Source organism: Scomber japonicus, chromosome 19, assembly GCF_027409825.1.
Source record: "Scomber japonicus isolate fScoJap1 chromosome 19, fScoJap1.pri, whole genome shotgun sequence".
Lineage (NCBI taxonomy): Eukaryota > Metazoa > Chordata > Actinopteri > Scombriformes > Scombridae > Scomber > Scomber japonicus.
In genome coordinates, this window is record NC_070596.1 from 3,756,855 (window position 1) to 3,782,352 (window position 25,498).

The 25,498-nt window shown below is 43.8% G+C and overlaps 1 protein-coding gene across 3 annotated transcripts in view; it reads right to left on the reverse strand.

The window, feature by feature from the left end:
- The window catches only part of pam (peptidylglycine alpha-amidating monooxygenase), a 95,792-nt gene continuing 70,294 nt past the window's right edge, over window positions 1–25,498 (reverse strand). For 2 of the 3 annotated variants that reach the window (XM_053339425.1, XM_053339423.1), the window contains 7 exons: window positions 22,709–22,912; window positions 21,079–21,194; window positions 18,710–18,806; window positions 18,469–18,519; window positions 17,952–18,188; window positions 3,293–3,352; window positions 1–1,412 (listed from right to left, as the gene is read on the reverse strand). In XM_053339425.1, the coding sequence (XP_053195400.1) occupies window positions 1,234–1,412; window positions 3,293–3,352; window positions 17,952–18,188; window positions 18,469–18,519; window positions 18,710–18,806; window positions 21,079–21,194; window positions 22,709–22,912 (944 nt within the window). In that variant the 3' untranslated portion in view covers window positions 1–1,233. The remainder of the gene's footprint in view (window positions 1,413–3,292; window positions 3,353–17,951; window positions 18,189–18,468; window positions 18,520–18,709; window positions 18,807–21,078; window positions 21,195–22,708; window positions 22,913–25,498) is intronic. The other variant, XM_053339424.1, reaches the window with a different exon arrangement.

Consider the following 25,498-nt stretch of genomic DNA (forward strand, 5'->3'; position numbering starts at 1 on the left):
AACAAAACAAAAAACTCTACGCTTATTCTACAAAGAGATTCCAAACCAGCCTAGGCAAAATTATTGGTACCCTTTAGATGCAGTGATTTGTAGTGATACTTAAAGCAGACTATTGTGTTTTGATCATTATCACAGGTGTTTTCAATCTTATAATCACTCATGCAGCCTTTTAAAAAGGAGAACATAACTCACATTGAACATAGAAAACTAGAGATTAGTCTGAAGACCTTAGAAAAAAGGTAATAATCATGGATTGTCAATGTAAAGGTTACAAGACCATCTCCAAAGAGCTTTATTTCCCTGTGACCACTGCTGCCAATATTATTAAGATGTTTAAGAAGGAACTGTAGCCATCATCTCTGAACTGAAGGATTGCTCAAATGGTTGAGAAAGAACCAAGGCAAACATCAGTACAGGTTCCAGCTGATCTTCAAGCTGAGGGCATCCTTGCTGTCTGAATGTTTTTCTCCAAAGGCTGTTACAAAAAATTAAGTTAAGTGTACCAATACTTTTGGCCATGCCATTTTCATTTTGTTTTATTATATTGAATATAATAAACATAGCACAAAAAGTAAGGAAATTTGTGTAGAGCACCTGAGTGCTGGGAAAACAGACAGGCAATGCCAGTCACAGTAAGAAAGATATCGAACTGTGACGGCATTGCTTGTGTTGGTCTTAGTGCTGCCACAAAAACAGAGCCCTTAAGGTGTAAACAAAACTTTTTCTTTAAGTACAAATGAAAAGCATCAACTGACCGACTATAAAATACACACCACATTTTGGTCATAGAAATTTCCAAACTTAATTTTTTATTATTATTTTTTAACTTTTTTTCTCACAAGCTGAAATAAAAATCCAGGTATAGGCTTAGAATTGTTTTGGGTTTTCTTTTTCGAATAATTATTTTAAGAATTTCATATAATTATTCTTCAGTTCCTTATTTCACTAATTCCAATTCCATTTAAACAAAATTCATGAAACAAGGGAAAATGGATAATTGAAAGGTAGAATTATCTGTCTGATTTTCAGGGAAAAAACCCTTTGTGTGAATTGTGTCACCAATGCTGTTTCAAGATCCTGGGTAAATTAAATTAAGATTAAATAAATTGTTTTAATAATTGTTTCTATGTACATACATAAATATATAAACAATAAGATTGGCAGCTAAAACAACAGTTACACTCATACATCCTGGAAATGTAAGCAGAAGGTTTGTGACCAGCCTCTGAGCGTCTAAGTGGAAGATCGAGGAGGTGGCAGAGCAGAGTATTCCTCGTTTTCTGAGTCGCTACTCTCTTCATCATTCCTCTCCTGGTCACTGCCTTCAGTACTTAGCTGGTCAAAGCCCTGACGACTGTAACCCTTATGGGATGCAAAGAAGTTTCCAAGGTTCAGACTGCCCACTGCTTTACCTGACCAAAGAGAAAACACAAACATGGAGAAAAAAACATGTCAGTAATATTCAATTCAATTCAGATTTTTTATATAGCACCAAATCACAACAAAAGACACTTTTCACGTAGAGCAGGTTTAGACGGTAATCTTTAATTATATTTTTATTTTAGTTTTTGTCAGTACATGTGCAGCATTGTGGACCAGCCAGAGAGTCTTTATAACACTTGCAAGGGCAGCCTGATAATAATGAATTGCAATAATCCAGGCCAGAAGTAACAAGTAGGAAACTAGCATGTTATATTAAGACGGTCAGCGTTAGGCCTGGTTCACACCCGGCGCGGAAGCGCCGCGATCAGCTACGAAGCGATTAGCTCCGCGTGTTGGGCCGAAATAAAGCATGTCAAAATAAAACTATTTTTCAATAATTAAACATGCCGTTTGACAAATTACACACAAACACAAGCAAAAGAGAGAGGGACACAGAGTGGGCTGGCTTTAAGGGGTGGGGTGTCATACACACACAAACAGAGACAGTGAAAAAACAGCTCCATATGTGACAAAAGAGGAGCTGAGGAGCTGAGGAGCAGAGTCGCTTACTGACCGGCACGGAGAAATACAGGTGTGAAGTGAAGGGATCTGGCATGCGCGAGAATTTCCAAGCGCGGCACTTTGCGACGCTTCCGCACCCGGTGTAACCCAGGCGTTAATTGGTTAATCGCAAAGAAATTAAAGGTCGGGTATACCGTGTTCATTTGTTAAATTGCTCCTCACTGACTCACTGTCACAGTCTGCTATTATAATCAACCTCTATAAACTGTGCACAGTGTCAGGCAAAAAAAAGATTGTTTTCGTTTATTTGCACGTCATGTCTTATTTCTATGAAGTCACTGAGGTTGAAAGTAACATGCCTGTTTTGACAACTTAAGGAGTAGAAAGTCCAGATATTTGTGTTCAAATGTAGGGAGTAAAAGCAAAAAGCCATCAGAAAAATAAATATTGAAATAGTGTACAGATACCTGAAATATCTACTTAAGTATAGTAGTACAACACCACTTCCCACCTCTGCTAATTTTTGGCAAATGATAGTTTGAAAACCAGGCCCAGCTCCCACTGGAATATAATCTGATGATACTGATGGTACTGGAGTCACTGAAGACGCGTTGCATGTCACCTCAGCAAGAAATAAAAATGAAATCTGAAATATATGAAATGGAATATATAACCACAATTCCGTGTTCCCCATACCCATAATTCATTACAACTAGGTAGTTTTTAGTTTATTTTTTTTCAGGTTTCTGTCTCACCACCGGAACCGCACCAGTGTTCAGCAGTTGGTCCGGTTAATTTGGTGCGGACCTGAGTGTGATTGACCGATTCTGACCAACACAAACGAACTGAAAGAAGGGGTCAAATCAACTACCGTTCGATTAAAGAGCACTAAATGCTGCTGGTGTGAAAACACCCTAAGACTTTGACCGTGACCTGACCTTGAGCAGCCCAGTTAGGATTGGATATAAGAGACAAGTTGATGGTCTGGATCAAGTAATCACTGAAGTTAGTTCAGTAAGGCTGATTGTAGAAAAAACATTCTAAATATAATCAGGTCTTTAGTTAAATTAGTTGAGGGCAGCAGGTGATGAATTTTGTCTCTAATAGTTAAAATGTTATCATTACAGAAGCTCATGAAACTTAGAGGTGAGTTTATATATTACAAGCAATGGCTTGCTAGCTGTCTTTAAAAAGTGTACAATACCTGTCAAAGGTTTGGACACACTTTCTCATTAAACTGAATGGGAATGTGTGCTTATAGTACACAAATAATCAAGTCAAGACAGGATACAGTGAGTAAAGTAATCATATACATGTAAATACTTTTTTTATGTCATAAATTACTTGCCTCTTATTTTTCCCAAAATCCCTCCCACAGAGCTGGATTCAGTTTTCACCTCATGTCGGTCTGTCAACAAAGAATATGAAACAATATTCAGCTGAATACTGACCAAAGATTAAACGTACAACAGACAACAGAGCATAAACAAAACCCATTGACAGTAAGTGCCTCAACATCCAGTTCCATGTTCCACTTGAAACAAGTGCCATAAGGTTTGCAGGTGCTGAAAGTAACATATACTATGTGCCTAGCATAAAACTCTCAAATCTATTTTTTTTTCAATGTGTGGCATGAAGGTATGGTCATTTATTTTTTATGACATGTTTTTCCCAGTATTTTGACTATTGTAGTGTAAACAACATGGTTTAAATATTGACCAGTCCAAGCAACAATCCTTGCTACTGTTCAAAGTCTGGTACTTTTATGCTTGGACCTTAAAAAAGTTTTGGAGCAGCAGGATGTTTATGGAGACATCATGGCTAAGGTATACCAGTGAGGACTTAGGCCTTCCTTTTAGTACCCTGCCAGACTAGTGATCACAGCAGAAAATGGTAACGGTCTGGCTATCTTTTGTAAAAGAAGCGGAGGAGCACCTTGGTAGTCGAGTGGTTACCTTGCATGCCACATAATGGTAGGTCATTCCTGTATAAATAAAGACAAAAATGCCCCAAAATAAATCTTAACAAAAAAAAGGAAAAGAAGCAGCAGAGAATTTCTCTCTGTCACGTGGAAGCTGTCTGAACCAATTAGCAGAGGTAGCAAAAGTACTCAAACTTGTGTAAAAAAAGACTGGTAAAAGTACAATTACTGATTCAACTCCTTTACTCAAGTAAAAGTAAAAAAGTACAGGCTCTGAAATGTACTTCCTCTTTTGATAACTCAGCAAAACCAAAACAGTTCTTAGCACACAAATTAGGATAGTTTTCCTCTTTTGTTAACAACCTGCACAGAAAAAAACCACTGGACACAGTCTAGTTTTGCAGAAAGCCAAATTGCAGACAGATAAATATTAGGGGTGTCAGTATTAGTGTGTTAATTGCGATGCGATTAGAATAGGTGTTTGTTTTCTGTTACATTTATTGTTACTATCAACACTGTTATCTAAATTGGCCTTAAGAGCTGGACACTATGCAGGTTAAAACACTTCTCTTCTCCTGTGCTTATGATTGAGCTCTTTTAAAGCACTCTACATTTTAATCTTTCATTTGTACTCTATGTCCTTTTAATGATTTTAAAGCAAATCATTATTTTATGTTGCAATCTTATATTTAATGCTCTATTCTAGCATTTTATGTCTCTCTTTCTATTTTTCTGTACTTTGTTTTTATTATTAGTGTGGGGGGTGGGTTAATTGTATGTTTTAATGTTTCTCAAATTACATGTTTTTCTGTTCTCTTTCATAATATTTCGTTCGATGTCTCACTATGGGATGCACGCCTCGCTGCAGCCCTCAGAAGCATTTATCTCATTACGCCAATCCTGATTGGCTGGTGAACGTGTCCGTCCGCCACAGGTAGTCCCACCTACCTTAAATAGCTCATGCGGACGGCACCACCCTCATTCAAACACCTCTTCTCACTCGGAGCATATCTCGCGTCCAGGGCTAGCTAGCTTAACTGTCCATAGACGGATCTTATTTAGCTTCTGTCGCTGGGCGCTACTAGCTTAGGACATTTTTCTGCTTCGTCGGTCACACCAGATCGAACTCAGTGCTTTCCTGCCCTCCACGGCTTGGCCAGCACTGCTCTCGACGCCCCACCACGGCTACTCGAGCACCGGGCATTAGCACACCAGCTAATTCTCGGCTTCTTCACGGTTAGCACACCAGCTAACTGCCTCGGCTCCCTGCCTGCACACCAGCTCGCACGGAATGGAGGCTAAAACCACTCACACCAGAGGGCACGGAGACTCCGGAGCCAGACTCTGTCGCTGCGGGAATAAGATATCGAGCATGGATCCACACCAGGTCTGCTCGTGCTGTCTTGGGCTGGAACACGCCCGGGCAGCTATCGAGGTCCCCGGCTCGTGTCAACACTGTGCGGTGTTCACCATCAAGAGTCTCCGCAGACGACTAGCCCGCCAAGCTAGCCTGTCTGGACATGACCCCCATCTCTCTTCCGACGGCGCCGCCGTCGAGGGCGGAGAGGAGGTGGGGGTCGCTGCGGTGGCGACACCGGAGGCTAGCGACAGCTGGGGCTCCCAGCTCGAGCTAGCCGCGGTTCCCCCGCTGGAGGAAGACGTCCTGGATTTGGACTATGGGGAAGATGATGATGGCGCCTTGGATCTCCTCATATCAGAGGATGAGGAAGAGGATGACATCTTCATCACGCCGGCTCGGGCTGCAAAGCCCGCGGCTTCTGTCGACTCTCGGGATGGAGATGAGAGTAGCACACCAGCTTCTCCCTCCCCCAGCTCGGACATGCTCGACGTGTGCAAACGCGCTGCTGCCCGGCTGGGCATCCCCTGGCCCGCTGTCGTAGCTGAGACCACCAGATCACGCTACAAGGGGAAGAAATTGCCCTTGGCCAAGAGCGCGACGAAGCAACTTCTCCCCGTCTTCCCGGAGCTGCTGGAGGAGGTGGCGCGCTCATGGAGAGACCGCCCCTACAGCAGCCGGAGCCCGGTTCCCGGGGCCTCGTCCCTCGACTGTGAGGCGATGGAGAGCCTGGGTCTGCTCCGCATGCCTCCGATGGAGCCACTCGTTGCAGCTCACCTTCACCCCCAGCTGTCAGCGGTGTCCTCCCGGAGCCCCAGCCTGCCGTCCAAGTCCGACCGTTTTCAGTCAGCCCTGACTGAGAAAGCGTACAAGGCGGCGGCGCTCTCGGCCAGAGCGCTCAATGTCCTCTCGCTGCTCACGGCTTACCAGGCTGAGTTGTGCGAGGATGTTGCGCAAACTCAGGACCCAGCTGCGTGGGAGGAGATACCGGTCATCACCGACCTGTGTCTCCGTGTCCAACGCTGCGCGGTCCAGGCCGCGGGAAGAGTGATGGGGACCATGGTTCTGCAGGAGCGAGCGCGGTGGCTCAACCTCGCCAGCCTGTCAGACAGAGAGAAGGACGACGTCCTGGACATGCCCATTGTCCCGGAGGGTATTTTTGGTTCCGCCCTAGCATCGATGCAACAACGGTGTGAAGCCAAAAAGAAGGAAGACGAAGCTCTCAAGCTCTGCCTCCCTCGCAAGCCCTCAGCTCCCTCTCCACCTGCGCAGCGTAAATCCTTCGCGCAGGCTGCCTCCCAGGTTTCGCAGTTCAAAATACTGAAACATCCGAAGCCTCAGCCCGCCCCGCCGCCCGTGCCCGGGTGGCCCGGCTGGTTCAAGAGGCCCTCGGCCCCAGCTACAGCTCCGCCGGCACAGCCCGCGCAAGCTACCAGCCACCAGGCCAGGAAGAGGAAGAGAGCGGCCTGACCGCCCCTCTCGTCACCGGTGATGCAGCTGGAAGTTCCCCGTTCTCCAGCTCCACCTGTTTGGCTTCCGAGCGTGCACTCCGGGGCCCCCCACGCCCCCATCTCCCAGCTGCCACGGACCGTGCCAGAGCAGACCGGGAGAGACGGACATCTGACGGCAGAGGGTTCAGCGGTTGCCCCTCTCCCATGTCCACAAGCACGCACACACAGACAAGTTTTCATAAAGAAAATAGAACGTGTCCCGCTGTCGCATCCAGGCCGAGTGCCGAGGGCGCAGCGAATAAAAGCCAAAACTATAAAAATAAACAGCACGGTGGCGGCACCTGCTGTCCCACCCCCGGGAAAAGCCGCGGCTTTTCCCGGGGTGAGGGCAGTGAGGTCCCCGTCACTGCGTTGTCCTCCCGGGCCAAAGTGCACAGCACCGCCCAGAGGCCATGTCAGTTTTCCACCACGAGAGGGCGCCATTGCACCGCGGTTGGGACCTCTCATGGTGGAGGAGCTGCAGCGCGTCTCACCTCTCTGCCGCAGGTGGGAGAGGTGGGCTGCGCTCGCAGCTTCACCCTGGGTGTTGAAGACGATTTCGAGGGGTTACAGGCTGCAGTTTGCCGCTGTTCCCCCTCGATTCGCCGGCATAATACACTCCCAGGCTCAGGGAGAGTCAGCTCGTGTTTTACAAGAGGAAATCCTCTCACTGTTAAACAAAGGAGCAATCTGTGTCGTTCCTCCCGCACAGTGTCAGAGCTGTTTTTACTCCAGGTACTTTCTGGTCCCAAAACGGGGGGGGGGGGGGGTGGTATTCGCCCTATCCTGGATCTACGTGCTCTGAACAAATTTCTCTGGAAATACAAGTTCAGGATGCTCACACACGCATCCCTGCTGCGCCTAGTGCGACAGAACGATTTCCATCCAGGCAAATCTGTTCAATTCAGATTGTGTCTTCGATTACTCGGACTGATGGCGTCAGCCATTCTCGTGGTTCGTCTCGGTCGCCTCCACATGAGGGAATTCCAGCTCTGGGTGGCCTCATGCGGGCTGGATCCCGTGCGTCATGGCGCACGGAGAGTGTTGGTTAGGCCGGGGTGCGTCAGGGCACTGCGCCACTGGCGAGCCCCGTCTTTTCTGACCCGCGGGGTGCCCATGGGCTCTGTCCTGTCCAGGAAGGTGGTCACTACGGACGCCAGCCTGACAGGGTGGGGCGGAATTCACGAGGGCCGGTCAGTGAGGGGCCGCTGGAGTGTGGACCTCCAGCGGTCTCACATAAATTTTCTGGAACTTTCAGCGGTGTTCCTCTCCCTGAAACACTTCCTTCCGTCTCTCATGGGCCATCATGTCCTGGTGAGGACGGACAATACGACGACGGTAGCGTACATCAACCGCCAAGGGGGGTTGCGCTCTCGTCAGTTGCACATGCTGGCACGCAGATTGATCCTGTGGAGCTGCGGTCGTCTCCTCTCCCTGAGGGCGACGCACGTCCCGGGAGCTCTGAACACGGGCGCGGACCTGTTGTCCAGGGGCGCGCCGGTATACGGGGAGTGGACTCTGCACCCGGAGATTGTGGAACAGATATGGGCCCGTTATGGTCGGGCCGCGGTGGATCTGTTCGCGTCAAGAGGAAACGCGCAGTGCGCACTGTTTTACTCTCTGCGCAGCCTGGATGCTCCCCTCGGCATAGACGCACTAGCGCACGTCTGGCCGCACGAGCTTCTTTACGCGTTCCCTCCCGTGGCCCTGATACCCCCCACTCTATCCAGAGTGAGGGACCACGGCCACGCGCTGATTCCGATAGCTCCGCATTGGCCTGCGATGCATTGGCTGGCGGAGATATATCGGTTGCCGTGCGCGCAACCTTGGCAGCTCCCGCTGCGCAGGGACCTGTTATCGCAGGGGGGGGCAACGGTTTTCCACCCGCACCCAGAACGCTTGGCGCTGTGGGTTTGGCCCCTGAGTGGTTCAATTTGTCAGCTGTGGGACTCCCACAGCGTGTGATTTCCACTATACAAAGTGCTCGAGCCTCTTCCACTAGGTCTCTGTATGACTGTAAGTGGAGAGTGTTTGAGGACTGGTGTCACAGGAATGGCCATGTTCCTTTTCAGTGTCCAGTGGGTGTGATATTGTCATTCTTACAGGACCTGATTGACAAACGAAAAGCCTTCTCCACAGTTAAAGTGTACTTGGCAGCTATAGCCGCCTGTCACGTGGGGTTTGGGGAACAAACAGCGAGCCAGCACCCGCTGGTTTGCCGTTTTATGAAGGGAGCGCGCAGGCTTCTCCCCGTGTCCAGACCGCTGGTGCCACCATGGGATCTGGCGGTGGTTCTGGAGGGGCTCAAGGGTCCTCCTTTTGAGCCGCTGGGGGGAGCAGGCTTGAAACACCTGTCTCTCAAGACAGTGTTGTTACTGGCTCTGGCTTCGGCTAAACGGGTTAGTGACATCCATGCGCTTTCGGTGCATCCATCATGCACTCAGCTTTTCCCGGGGGATGTGAGGATGATTTTGAAGCCCAACCCGGCCTTTGTGCCTAAGGTAGTGGGCTCATGTTCTCCTATTGACCTTGTGGCCTTTGCTGCCTCACCTGGAGAGCAGCGGTCACATGCGTTATGTCCAGTCCGTGCGGTGCGCACTTACATGGACAGGACTAAGGGTTTCAGGAGGAGCGATCAGCTGTTTGTCTCCTGGGCTAATCCTCATAAGGGGAAACCTGTCACAAAGCAGCGCCTGTCCCACTGGGTCGTGGAGGCGATTGCTTTGGCTTATACGAGTCAGGGTTTGCAGACACCTGCGGGTCTGCGGGCGCACTCGACTCGGGGCTTGGCCGCATCCTGGGCCTTATTCAGGGGAGTTTCTGTTCAGGACATCTGTGCTGCAGCGAGTTGGTCCTCGCCTCTCACTTTTGTCCGTTTTTATATGCTGGACGTCTCCGCTCCGTGCGTGGCACGCGCGGTTTTGCTGTCCTGATTGGAACAGAGTACATTTTTCCCTGTGGATTGGTGGACGCTCGATAAGCTTGTCTGGCAATACGGGAGCAACCATATCCCATAGTGAGACATCGAACGAAATATTATGAAAGAGAACTTTAGGTTATTTACATAACCCCGGTTCTCTGAGTAATATGAGTGAGATGTCTCACCAGACTACCCTTCTTGCTTGGGCGAGTGAGAAGAGGTGCTTATCTTGAATGAGGGTGGTGCCGTCCGCATGAGCTATTTAAGGTAGGTGGGACTACCTGTGGTGGACGGACACGTTCACCAGCCAATCAGGATTGGCGTAATGAGATAAATGCTTCAGAGGGCTGCAGCGAGGCGTGCATCCCATAGTGAGACATCTCACTCATATTACTCAGAGAACCGGGGTTATGTAAATAACCTAAAGTTTTATGTAAAGCACATTCAGTTGCCATTGTGTATGAAATGCGCTATATAAATAAAACTGCCTTGCCTTGCCTTGCCTTGCCTTGCACTACAATGTAAACTTTATTACCAATGGTCACTTGAATGTATATCCACTCTGGCGCCATGGGTGTACCTTTTTTCTTTTTCTTAAGTATTTCAAAATTATTTTGCACTTTCCCCATCTTACAGAGAAATGCACAGACATGGAGATTTAGGATTGAATGGGAGAGGAACAAGGTGCACATGTGGGTCCGCAGATCAAGACATATAAAACATAGCCAGACCAAATTACACACATCTGTTAGATGAGACTTGTGGCTACATTTTGACATTTGAATGGAATCTGTAGCTGAATGTTTGCAGGAATAATGTAAATATTTTGAAATGCCTGAAAAATCGTGTACATAGAGATATGTCTATCTCTGAGGACGTTCTATACTCAATTAAGATAAGTGTTTTTTTGTGCCTTATTTAAGTTGGAGTTGGGTTATTATACCGGAGACGGTAGTCTTGAAGGAATAGGAGACTCATTTGTTATCTAGGAATGTATCCAGGGTTCAGATACAGATTAAAGCTGCAAGCAGCGTTGGGCGGGACCTCGCACCCTTGCGCACGTCAGGCCGTGGTGAAGTGGAAAGGTTTCCATTAGGGGCATTTAGATGCCTTCAGACCCGGGTATTTATTGGACACTGCAGTAAGTAGATCACTCACACACACACACATACGCACATACACACACACTCACACACATACACAAACTCACACATATAGACACTCACTCAAACATATACACACACACAAACACACACTCACACTCACACTCTCTCTCTCTGCCTGTCTGTCTGTGTGTGTAGACATTTAGACTGAGCAACTGAAATTAACTGCCAACACTTTGATGAGTCAAACAGGAGAGGAATTTATTTCGAGTGAAACCTGTAGATATGTTGTAGGTCATGCTCTTGTAATTCGTTTTTGATCTAGACTTTGACAGCAATGTCAGTGAAATAGTTGACAGCATACACCGCGGAACAGGGGGGGCCAGGGGGGTTCATGGCCAGGGAAAATGTTGTGCTCTGATTATCTTATGAATAAAAGCTGTAGTAAAAAGTTCTATCTGTGTTTTTAAGAGCCAAGTCACCACACACCTTCACCGCTGCCGATAAAAAAAAAACTGTCTCAGACTGCTGCATTTTGATGTGAATTTGTGAGCCTATCAAGTGCATTGTTTCTCAAAACGTCATGCGTGAGTGTCCTGAGCAAATGGCTGCTGGCACCTGCCAAACCGCTGGCTGCGTCTACAAAAATCAAAAATGAAGAGACAAAAGTCCATATCTGATTTTTTTTACAAATAAACAAAGAAAGCAAAATGATCAAACTCCAGCTTCCACTGTGGCACTGGTCCCAACAAAAGACCCGGAGCGTCCAACTCCATCCTCTACCCCAACACAAACCCCGCCGACCTGCCAACCCGCGGCTAGTTGCTCTCCTCCGGCTGCTTCAACACAAGCTCCCGAGAGCCACTACACAAGTGAGTGCTGCAGGTATCTGACTAAGCCACACCAACCACATGACCCTGCTGTGCTGATAAAAACAAAAAAGGTACAGGGGACTGGGTCATCACAGCGAACACAATCCATTCAGTATCAGTGGTTCAAAGATTTTAATTGGCTCACATTATGCGAAACAAGTGGGAAAACTATACTGCACGCAGTGTTGCTGCTGTGCAAGCAAAGGCTTGGTGATTAACAAAAAAACAGAGCCTGCTTTCACCATTCATGGTTTTCAAAACTGGAAAAATACTACACCTACATTTAAGGAGCATACCAGCAACAAACATTAATCTGAGCATGCACCATGTTTGTAACCTACTGTAGATGCGGCTGTCTAGCATCTGAATTAAAAAAAAGTGCTCTGCAACGTTAAACATCTGTAATATTGGCTGTTTCAATCTCCCCCCCCCCCCCCCCTTGTCCAGATGCGTTCCGTGGTCCATGCTTTACAGACTGCACAGATATCTATAGACATAATACAGTCAATTTTTCTCCACTGGGTGGCACACTAAGACCACAAATGAATCTGGATGACTACAGAGCACAAATGAGCCAGCTGGAATGGAGTCTGTAGCTGAAAGTATGCAGGAATAATGTATATATTTTGAAAAACCTGAAAAATTGTCGAAAATCACACATTTAAGGGCAAAATGTGCACTTCCTGTTGGATTTAGGTCAGGGGTATCGGCATGTGATTTGTATGTCTTGATAAGACAAACAATTGGGTTTTGGTTTGATCTTTCTACGACATTCCTATCAGGTGTAGTGGCCGTTTTAGTGTTTCTAGGTGGCACTAGAGAGTACATTTTGGCACTTTTGGGGTTAATTCTTCCATTTCATCACATTAATGGCCAGACCTGATGTGCTTGGTGAATTTGGTCTGTCCTGGAGCATGTTTAGGTGGTCAAATTTAGGGTCAAAGTGGCATTAGACTCTCCTTCCATTCATTGTCTATGGGAGCATTTTGGCGAGGGTTTTTGGGCACTTGACCTTTGACGGCTTCTAAAATCCAAACCGGACGAGTAATGAAAAAAGTTGTTCTAAACTTTTGTTCAGCAGGGTGTGCTAAGTCAGCTATTTAAGTTTGAAGCCGCCACGATGAACGCCCTTTCGGCTCGGTCCCTAATTACAAGAGCATGACCTGCAAACATATCTATAGTCTATAGGTTTCACTGGAAATAAGTTCCTCTCCTGTTTGACTCATCAAAGTGTTGGCAGTTAATTTCAGTTGCTCAGTCTAAATGTCTACATAGACAGACAGAGGAAGAGAGAGAGTGTGTATGTGTGTGTGTGTGTTTATGTGCGAGTGAGTGTGTGTGTAATGTATATCTACTTATTGCAGTATCCGATAAATACCCGGGTCTGAAGGCATTTAAATGCCCCTGACGGAAACCTTTCTGCTTTGCCATGGCCCGACGTGCGCAAGGGGGCGAGGTCCCACCCAACGCTGCCTGCAGCTTTAATTAGGGACCGATCCGAAAGGCAAGAGGGCGAGGACTCCAGAGGAGTCCTGCCCTTGTCTGGAGGCAAGGACCTTATTGTTTTTGTGTTGTTTATTATTATTCTTCCGCCTCTTTGAGCCTTAATTTGACCTCCTAAACTCACCAAATTTGGAATGCACATCAGGTCTGGCGAAAAATTCGATAAAATGGAAAAACAAAAAATGGAAAAACAAACCACTACGCCACTACGCCTGATAGGAATGTCGTAGAGATCAAACCAAAACTCAATTTTTTTGTCTTATCAAGACCTACAAATCACGCGCTGACACCTCTGACTTAAATCCAACAGGAAGTGCACAATTTGCTGTTACATGTGGGATTTTCGATGATTCTTGGCCTCCTACAAACGTTATCTTGTCCAAGGGCGTTCATCGTGGCGGTTTCAAACTTAAATAGCTGACTTAGCACACCCCGCTGCACAAAAGTTCTGAACAACTTTGTCATTACTCGTCCGGTTTGGATTTTAGAAGCCCTCAAAGGTCAGGTGCCCAAAAACCCTCGCCAAAACGATCCCATAGACAATGAATGGGAGGAGAGTCTAAAGGCCGATTCACACCCTACGTTGAAGCCGGATACGGGCGCTTTCGTCCGGTCCCAGAGGTGGTTTCGTCTGTCAGTAGGTCCGTAGCCAGAGAGCTTAGCAATCCGTAGTGCTCCAGGCGAAACGGAGCAATACCACCAGAAATCGCGGCGGCAGTATAGAGTCAAGTTCCAACCATTCGCGAAAATCGACGAAGAAGAGAGACATTTGGACATTTAAAAATGGCGCTAAATTTAGAAGAACAGATATGCGAGCTCGTACGAGGATATATCCATCTATATGACGCAACGGTACCCGGTCATCAAGACAAGCAGCGCTGTCAAAACAGCTGGGAAGAGATTGCGCACTCCCTCAATTTACCAGTCAAAACAGTACGAATGAAGTGGAATCTGGCCAGAGATCGCTTCGTGCAATTTGCAACCCGGCACTGCCCTCTAGAGGATGTATCGCGTCACATCCACAACAACGCTGAAACCGGACGGAGGTTTGAAGGCTAGCTCCGGAGACAACATTTGTACCGGACAGGTAAATTTTGTCCGGCTCCGGAGGTGTGAATAGGCCTTAATGCCACTTTGACCCTAAATTTGACCACCTAAACATGCTCCAGGACAGACCAAATTCACCAAGCACATGAGGCCTGGCCACTAATTTGATAAAATGGAAAAATTAACCCCGAAAGTGCCAAAATGGGCTCTCTAGCGCCACCTAGAAACACTAAAACGGCCACTATGAAGATCAAACCAATACTAAATTGTTTGTCTTATCAAGACCTACAAATCGCACACTGACACCCCTGACCTAAATCCAACAGGAAGTGCACATTTTGCCTTTTAAATGTATGATTTTTGACGATTTTTCAGGCATTTCAAAAATATATACATTATTCCTGCATACTTTCAGCTACAGACTCCATTCATACGTCAAAATGTAGCCACAAGTCTCATCTATAAATGTGTGTAATTTGGTCTGGCTATGTTTTATACTTTTTGATCTGCGGACCCACATGTGCACCTTGTTCCTCTCCCATTCAAATCTCCATACTGTCTGTGCATGCTTTGTCCTCATGCTGCACAGTCGTTAACTATGGAGCTATTACTGTTGCAATATTATTTGCAAATGCGTATCTCAATCTGTGTGTGTGTAATATGATCTGTGTGTGCGTATTCAGATCTGTGTGTGTGTAATATGATCTGTGTGTGTGTAATATGATCTGTGTGTGTGTAAAAAAAATCTGTGTCTGTATTCAGATTTGCAAGTGAAGACAAATCTGCAAGTGCATGCAAAGATCTGTGAATGTGAACACAGATCTGTAAGTGTACATAGATCTGTAAATGTGTAAACCGATCTGTAAATGCGTACATAGATCTGTAAATGTCTGTCATCACTTACAACTCAGGCAGGAGCTCTCGATTGGCTGTGTTTTTACACGTGAATTTTGCAACACTTCTGCCGCGGCAGATCTGTGATCTGCAAATGTGTAGAAATGAGATTTGTCTGTGACCTCAGTGTTCCTTTGCCCTGAGTTCAGGCTCACAGGCTCATGCTGCCTGGCTGCAGTAGCAGTACCGCCTACACACCACCAGTCGGCGCGTAGCACCCAGTGATGATAAGCGTGTCAATTGGGGTCTATTCATTGCGCTCACGGTTGGCGTTGTGTCGAGTGTATGGTCGGGAGGCAATACACATGGATTCAAGAGTGTTCGCTGTAAGTACAAGTTCATGTTTCAACAGTAAGGCAGTACTGCTACTGCAGCCAGGCAGCGTGAGCCTGTGAGCCTGAACTCAGGGCAAAGGAACACTGAGGTCACAGACAAATCTCATTTCTACACATTTGCAGATCACAGATCTGCCGCGGCAGAAGTGTTGCAAAATTCACGTGTAAAAACACAGCCAATCGAGAGCTCCTGCCTGAGTTGTAAGTGATGACAGACATTTACAGATCTATGTACGCATTTACAGATCGGTATACACATTTACAGATCGGTATACACATTTACAGATCTATGTACACTTACAGATCTGTGTTCACATTCACAGATCTTTGCATGCACTTGCAGATTTGTCTTCACTTGCAAATCTGAATACAGACACAGATTTTTTTTACACACACACAGATCATATTACACACACACAGATCTGAATACGCACACACAGATCATATTACACACACACAGATCATATTACACACACACAGATTGAGATACGCATTTGCAAATAATATTGCAACAGTAATAGCTCCATAGTGTGTGTGTGTGTGCAGCTGGCTCATTTGTGCTGTGCAGTCATCCTGATTCATTCAAAAGGTGCCTCAGTTTTCTGGTTATAGTTCAAGTTTATTGACTGTATTATGTTTTTAGATATCTGTGCAGTCTGTCAGCTATTTCAGTGACATTGCTGTCAAAGTCTAGATCAAACAGGAATTACAAGAGCATGACCTACAAACATATCTACAGGTTTCACTGGAAATAAGTTCCTCTCCTGTTTGACTCCTCAAAGTGTTGGCAGTTAATACCAGTTGCTCAGTCTAAATGTCTACACAAAGAAAGAGAGAGGGAAAGAGAGAGGGAAAGAGAGAGAGAGAGAGAGAGAGAGAGAGAGAGAGAAAGAGAAAGAGAGAGAGAGAGTGTGCGTGTGTGTGAGTGTGTGTATGTGTGTGTGTGTGTATGTGAGTGTGTTTTTATGTGTGTTTGTGTATATGTGTGAATGTGTGTGAGTTTGTGTGTGTGTGTGTGCGTGTGTGTAATGTATATCTACTTATTGCAGTGTCTGATAAAAGCCTGGGTCTGAAGACATCTAAATGCCCCTAACGGAAACCTTTCCGCTTCGCCACGGCCCGAGGTGTGCAAGGGTGCGAGGTCCCGCCCAACGCTGCTTGCAGCTTTAATTTATTATTATTATTATTCTACCGCCTCTTTGAGCTTTAATTTGACCCCCTAAACCTGCTTGAAAACTCACCAAATTTGGCAGGCATATCAGGTCTGGTGAAAAATTCGATAAAATGGAAAAACAAACAACGTCAAGCTCTCTAGTGCCACCTAGAAACACTCAAACTGCCACTACGCCTGATAGGAATGTCGTAGAAAGACCTACAAATCACGCGCCGACACCCTTGACCTAACTCCAACAGGAAGTGCACAATTTGCTGAAAGATCAAACCAAAACTCAATTTTTTGTCTTATCAAGACCTACAAATCACGCGATGACACCCCTGACTTAAATCCAACAGGAAGTGCACAATTTGCTGTTACATGCGGGATTTTTGACGATTTTTGGCCTCCTACAAACGTTATCTTGTCCGAGGGCGTTCATCGTGGCAGCTTCAAATTTTAATAGCTGACTTAGCACACCCTACTGAACAAAAGTTCTGAACAACTTTTTCATTACTCGTCCGGTTTGGATTTTATAGGCCCTCAAAGGTCAAGTGCCCAAAAACCCTCGCCAAAACGCTCCCATAGACAATGAATGGGAGGAGAGTCTAATGCCACTTTGACCCTAAATTTGACCACCTAAACATGCTCCCTGACAAAGGTATGGGTCACTTTAAGGTTGGTTAAAATTAGGGCTGCAAGTGTTTCTGTTTACCCTTAACTTGGCTCGGTGCTGAGTAGGGTAAACCTGTCAATTGTAGTGATTTATGAACTACAGGTGTTAACGTCATTGTGTGTTGTGATGTGTATATAAACCGGCTGTTGTAAGGATGCTGGCACATTCTGTCAGAAACCTTCCATGTTGCTGATCAATGTGCCAACTTGCAAGTGAAAAAAACAATAAGATCTTATTGTTATGTCCTTTGTTTTCCAGAAAATTCTGCAAAGTCTTACAAAGTTAGTCTTTTTAGTACGTAATTCATTCTTTGTGTTGCTACTTTATTTTCCATGGCTCAGTGGGTAAATAATGTCCATGGTCGCTTTGGAAGACACCCAACATAATTTGTCTAATGCAGACTACAGCATCCTAAAATTAACTTAAGCTGAATCTACTTTTGCAGAGAACAAAGACAATGGATTTTGACTTGCATCTCTTCAATTGAAATCACTTTCAGAGGGAACCTTTTTTGTTACCATTATGAGCAGGAGGAAAATGACATATCTGTTTCAATGTATGTCAAGATATGGGCTTGTCAGTACTGTATGCACTTGAAACTAAATTAACCTATCCTTTAAATTCTTGTCAAATGGAAGTATATGGCCTAATTTCAAGTTATTTTGATGATCTTCAATACCATTACTTTTAAGAACCACTTCTGAGCACTGCTGCATGTCCTTAGTGTAATACATACCATTTTTCCTCCAGCAGATGAAGACTCCTATGAATATGACAAGCATCAGAGGGACGAGCAGAAGGGTAGTGATGATGGCTGGAAGTACACCGTGCTCTTTGTCTGGCTTTGGTACACTCCTCTCATCTTCTTCCTGTGGTCGAGGCTGTTGAGCCAGAGTTTGCTTCTGTTGGAAGGCTGCTGTTTTTGACATGTTAGGATCTGGCTTCACCTTAGTTTTGATAAAGGTCTCCATTTCTAGACATACAAAAATATGTATATGTACAGAAATATGGTGAGTTGATGAGTGTCATCTTGGTTCAACAAATCTATGGGATATGCCGTTGTCCTGTGGGTTTGCATCAAAAACAATGTTTGCAGCTGTTCTGTTTTGATGCTGTCTTGTAGTGTCCACAAATATCAACAACATTAGCACCTGGCTGGACTCTCAGTACCATCAAATACTTCTATTAACACGAAGAATACAATATACAAAAACTCTCTTTTGTGAATCTCTGTAAGGCTCAACAAAACCCACCTTCAAGTTCCTGAACCTCGATTCCAGCCTTTTTGACAGAGCGATGTGCCTCTGAAAAATTCAGATGAAAAAAGTCATTGTATTTTTATATGCAGTGTTAGATACAGGTTAAGAATGGTACAATGTTAATTTAGGCAGATAGAGATCAGGTAGATAGTTCATCTGCTATGCCACAACACAAAGACCCTCGGAATTTCATAAGTTAGTTTGATTCATATGGTTGTGATGAAGCTGCACTTACTCTCAGTGGTAAACTTAAAGACTGATTTGCTGTCTGCATCCCCGATGAAGATACTGCCGTCACTGGTTTCAACTATGTCATGAGGCATTTTAAATTCCTGAAAAGGAAAGGAAAGGAAAATACATTTGTAATAAAAAATCAGTATTATTATTATAATTGTTGTGATTATTTGGCCACAAATGTATCTGAAACTGCAACACATAGAGCGAGCAAATGTTGTAAGCTAGTCCAATGTATCTTACTCAGTAAGTAAAATGACTCTAATAATCTAAGGTTGTCTGAATTCTGGGTGACTACATGCACAGGAGGTGGAGACCATATACCAAAAATTCTGACACCCACAGAGTTGCTGCACACTTTTTATATAACTATCATATGTAGACACCCATACAAAATAATCAAATTAATGGTAAATACAATTCACTGTGTTTCACAGTGATGATTTACATGAGAAAAAACAACATTTCAATTCAAAATTAAACATTCAATTAAAATTTGTTTAGAATTGTTAATATTGTTCAATCTGGTGCCACACATTTACATAACACAGTGTTTTCTTCTTCCATCTTGTACACAGAGTTTCTCATTGTCTGATTTACTCAAATTAAACAATAACTAAACATTACAATTATAACATAAGCATCACTAGCACCATACTGAATTTTTACATAAATACTATTACCAACTTAATGGTGTCAAAATCTTCATTCAGAAAGTGACTACCTGGAGCACCCTGGTGGTTGAGTGGTTAGAGTGCATGCCAGATAATTGAAGCATCCCTAGTTTGAATCCAGCCAGAGACCTATGCTGCAGATCATTCTCCTCTCTCTCTCCCTGCTTCCTGTCGGCATCTCTGCCAGTTACTATGTAAATCAAGGCAAAAAGCCCAAAAATAAATCTTGAAAAAAAGAAGAAAGTGACTGCCATGTTTGCAGATATACTCCATGCAGCCTATATCGCCCAGTTTACATATGCCTAAAGCAGCTTTTATCAGGATCAAGACATTACAAAATGAAAAACATAGATACAACTTTATCCCTGTAAAAGTGAAAGTATGTCTTTGTGTAGTTGTGAACTGGCGACATGGGCATGAGCACCCAAGGCTCACTGATGCACAAGGTCTGGTCCAATAGAAGAGTTCCAGTAGCACAAATGCTAAAAATATTAATGCTGGCTATGATAGAGACGTGTCAGAATGCACAGTGCATTGCAGCTTGTTGTGTATGGGGCTGTGTAGCCACAGATCGGTCCTATACTGACCACTGTCCATCGTAAAAAAGGGCCTACAATAGGCTCCAGATCTCAATCTGATTGAACTTCTGTGGGATGTGTTGGAAAAACAAGTCCAATCCATGAAGGCCCCACCTCGCAACTCACAGGACTTAAAAGACCTGTTTCAGAAGTCTTGTTGAGTGCCATGCCTAAACGAGTCTGAACTATTTGAGGCATGAGGGGGGCCTACATAATGTTAAGCAGGTGGTTTTAATGTTTTGGCTTATCAGTTAAATGTCCAAAATGAATGTATTTAATAATTAAAGCTGCAAGCAGCATTGATCAGGCCTGTGCCCTTCTTAGATGTCAGTAAGGACATGACTCTTATGAAGCATGAGAAATTTTGGGCAGGTTGGACATTTGAGTTACAACAATTTCCTTTTTCATGGTAAAACATAGTCATTCAATTTCAAGGGTTGAACCTTTGTATATAGATTAATTTAAACTGTAATTTTGGCTGGGGATCATATATGCACCACCTGCTTAAAAAGTGTCAGCAGTACATGTGTGTGGCTGAATTGCTGTGGCTCATATGCTTGTGTTGCTCACACAGGTTGTGTTGCTGCAGTTGCCAGCCCTTTCTTTCTACATAGAGTTTGAGTTTTAGTTGAGACAAAATAAGGTTTAGTAGTGTCTAATCAATTGTGGAGAAATAAAATATATAAAGACGAAGTAACTTTGTGTCTGATGGACACAGTGTGGTTGGGGCTGCTTCTCTGGCAGCCACATACACTCCTCACACAAGATGGGTTTTTTAAATATATTTGCCAGTTAAACCAAATTTCTGAAACAAGCCAAACACACGATAAACTAACTTTCAAGAGGAAGAATTAAGGTAAATAGCAACATCAAATCTCTGTCTGGAAGAAAGGGAAACAAAAGGGCAGAATTCCTAGTTTGAACTAATATCACAGAAAGTGAGAAAGAGTTGAAAAAAAAGCCCAGTACGTCACCAACTCTCCGCACTGGAGAATTTGATTTCTTGCTTACTTATTTTTATAAATAACTAACTCATAGCAAAGGTCTAGATGATCATATCTGAAGTTGGTGGGGTAAATCTCTAGGAGGAGGCAGAGAGATAGTTTGTATGTGTTTACCTTTTTTTCTGGGCTGAAGGTATCCAAAACATCCTTGGTTGAATAATTTATTGCAAAACCTCTGAGTGGAGTTGAACGGCCAAACGGAGATATCCCATTAACTGCAAAGATTAAGCCTTCATGCACAAACAGGAGGAAGTGCGCACGCACACACACACACACACACACACACACACACACACACACACGCGCGCACACACACACACACGCACACATCAATAATTGTTAAGTACTTGAAGAGCATATGTGAATCAAAAACATGTATTAAAGTCACATTCTAGCGTTTTAGTATAGTAAGGTGGCTAACATACCACAGACAGATTAAAAAGGAATGGTAAAAATGTGAGCAGTGGCTAAGATGACTTTCACTACAATGGATCAAGTCTTAAATCTTAAATGGTCAATAATGAAATTAAGCAGCATTGTTTGTCTTTCTGTGTTACATCTCCAGTTTGCAATACAGGCTCTGAGTGTCCAAGTCAACTATATAGTGTTTCCCACAGAACTGTGGGAAACTATGGTGGTTGGACCTCAGTCCAGCCATCTTGGGGGGGGGGGGGGTCTGGTTCCCCCTGAAGAAAATGTGTACATTTTTAAGTCAAATACATCATTCTGGTGCACACACTTTTGAGAGCAAAAGTAAGAGGTTATGTCAATAAAAAAATTGTGCTCTAATCAATTTTGTGCTATAGTAATTTAACAAGTGGTTGTATAGGTATGAATAGTGTTGACTCAGCAAAAAGGTCACACCAAAAGCACTCCGGTAGTCGAGTGGTTAAAGCGTATGCCACATAATTACAGCATGCCTGGTTTGAATCTGGCAAGGGACCTTTGCTGCAGGTCATTCTCCTCTCTCTCTCCCTGTTTGCTCTCGGCCTCTATGCCACTACTGAACAAACAAATTAAGGTAAAAATGCCCCAAAATAAATCTTTAACCAAGACAAAAAAAAAAAGACACAACCACCGCATTGGAAAGAAATTTGACCAGTTCATGAATGTTCCAAACAAACCATCAAAAAATATTGATGCCCATATTTTAGCTTTGAAACAGAAAGCAGAAGTGATTATCCAAAGTTTGACTAATTAATTACTTAGGAACAACGTAACGTTTTGGAGTGTACAGACATGTTTGGCTCACCATTAAACTGTGGCGGCACAAATTAGACTATGGGGGGCTACGATTCTATATACAGTAATTAATGGGAAATGCTGGCGCTGCTTGAAAGATTGTGAACCCTTAAAATTTACCCTATTTCTACATAAATATGACATGCATAACATGATCAGATTCAGACGTCCTGAAAAAAGAGACCAAATTAAACAACAGCACAGTTTTGTGGAAGTGTGACATGGCTTGAAAAAGGAGATTTCTGAGGACACAAATAGAGCAAAACAAGCAGCACTATAAATCATTAATACACTCAGCACAAGAGTTACATACATCCCCAGACTGGGGAGGAATACATGGTACTAAGGTTTGTCCTGGTTAGCAATGATTTATGGTACCTCCTGGAGGGTACCAACTTTGTAGTGTGAATGAGAGTAAGGCACGAAAGAAAGTAGAAAAAAGAGAGAGACAAGGGGATGACATAAGATGAAGGTCCCTGGCCAGTTTAGTCAATGAACTCACCTCTAGTAGGACTGTAGGTGACAGCAAAGACCTCCCCTCCAAACTCCTCTTTCTTTATTTCCTTAACAAACTCTCCAGTTTTAGCTATGAAGCACTGGATTCGTCCGTTCTCCCTGTCTGCCACACATACTTCCTGTCTGTCAGGAAGGAAGACCAGGCTGTGGGGGATCCGGAATGGTATATGCCTCCTCCTGTCTGATGAGCCTTTAGTCACAAAAATAAGACAAGATGGTTGAATATGATCAGATTGGATAAATTGGTGTCAGTGATGTGCAAACCAACTGAAATATTGCATTCTATGATGATGTAAGAAATGACAAAAAATATAGAAATTGGGAAAATTGTTCTCAGTATCAAAAGGGAAAATGTTAGGTTAGGGTTAGGTAGGATCCAAGGCTGGTCTAACCTAAAACCAAGATGCTGCAGTGGAAGATATCTGTCACCATTTTGTTGTTAGGGCCCGAGCGCTGACCAGCGCGAAGGCCTATTGTATCTGTCAAGATTATTAGGGCCCGAGCGCTGACCAGCGCGAAGCCCTATTGTATCTGTCAAGATTATTAGGGCCCGAGCGCTGACTAGCGCAAAGCCCTATTGTTTTTGCCATGATTATTATCCTCTTTATTTTTCTTTTGACAAAGTAACGGCCTTTTTGCCCCCCTAAACGTGCCCCAAAAGTCACCAAAGTTGGCACGCAAGCCAGACTCGGCGAAAAATTTGATATTTTATGGTTTGCATAAATGAACGTGCTAAAATGGCTCTCTAGCGCCCCCTGCATAATCAATAAAATCGCCACAGATTGACATAGAGAAACGAAACGCGGTACACATGTTCAACATGTCAAGATGCACCAAAAAGTCTATGGGTCCCATGACGTCACTCCAACAGGAAGTCGGCCATTTTGAATCAAATTATTGATTTTAATGCCGATTGTGGCATCATATTTGAACGAACTAGATTTCATCCCATCCACTTCAAATTCACATGGAGTCATTTTTAGACATTGGAGATGAGAAGTTATCAAAAGCTTATTCGTCCATCATTCCTGGTTGCCGTGGTGACGCGGCGAATTTCGATGCTTCGCCATGAAATTTCAAACCCTCATAACTTGACTCCACATGGTCTCAGCTTTTCCAAATTTAATATGCTTGTTCAGTGACCTGGTCTGAACACATGTACAATCTCATATTTAGTGACAGTCATAGCGCCACCTACTGGCAACAGGAAGTCAATTGCTTCATTCTTTCATTAATTACTCCCATAATCTTACGTATTTACACCTGACATTGACTCAGCTGAGACATAAGACCTTGGTGATGCTACATTCTCCGACTGAGCCGCAGTTCGACATGCGTGGGGGCGCGAGGGCCTGTTCATCGCTGCTTGCAGCTTTAATTGATTTTATGGTTGCACATAACAGGTATTTATAATGTGAATTTTCATTCTGTCTCTGTCACCCCACTGACCTGCATATGCACTTGTGCCCACTTTCAATGAATTGGGGCCCTAGAGTTGATTAGTCTACATTTTAAAAAGATTAACTTAAGTTGTTATAAACAAGTCTACAATAAAAGAAGGTATTCTGGTATATTGAAGGTTCTTAACATTATATTTTTGCATTTTAATAACATTATTGTGTTATAATATGTCCTACAATTTATAAGGACAATAATATTGCATCTAACCCCATCTGTCACAACAAACTGATCATTATTTGTCATTGTAAAAAGCCCTAAAATTTTACATTGGTGACTCACAAACTTACTTTCATGAGTTTTCTTACTTTTTGGAAGTTTATATATATATATATCTATATATACACACATATACAACTCCAATTCCAAAAAAGTTGGGACACTATGTAAAATGTAAATCTCATAAACCCATATTTATTCACAATAGAACATAGAAAAGATGTGCCATTTTAAGAAAAAAGTCAATTTTGAGTTTGATGGCAGCAACACATCTCAAAAAAGCCATGCTTAGATAATCCTGGTGGTTTTATTTATTCAGTCAGCTGTCACTCCGGTCGAAAATGAATGTGTTTTAAAGTTAATTCATGGTCTTCTGTATGTATACAGCCTCATTTTCATTAGCCTGCATTAAAATACCACAGTTAAATTATAATTTTTAAAATTATAATTATATTTTTTAATAATCAGTTATAATTAGTTGTCATATCGTTTTTATGAAGACTACGGAATATTGAAGTCTGAGATTTGATGAATGTACAGATCTACAGATTCTGTCATTCATTTGACAATAGCCAGGAATCCTTCACTTCATATCTTGTCTGGTCAGTGGAAATCCATTCCATTAGTCCCATTTACACCTGGCATTAACATGCAATTTGTGTTTGGAAACATTATTTGGAAAAGTGAAAACAAGTTAATACCAGGGGCATTATGACGAGAATATGTTCTGATCAGGCAGCTCACATTTGGTTTTCACCATACACATTCATTAGAAGAAAGTTGAAAAGACTCCTAGCTCCACCTCTTCCTGCCAGCAAAAGGAAGCTCCATACAAATAGTGGTAGTGGCTGGAAGTCTTTCCTCGCAAAACAAAGTGAAGGACTTCCATTCATGACAGCAATTTCCTTGATCCTCAACCATGTTTGTTTACAAGTCCACCAGCTCTACCAAGCTAAATTGCATACCATGTTCAGATAATAATGCAGGCACAGCTGAAAAAACAAGAACGCATTTTAATAGCAAGTGTAACTGTTAAGACCCATTGATTGGACATCATTACCAGATAATGTATTCAGATACAACTCACCAGGCATAAATG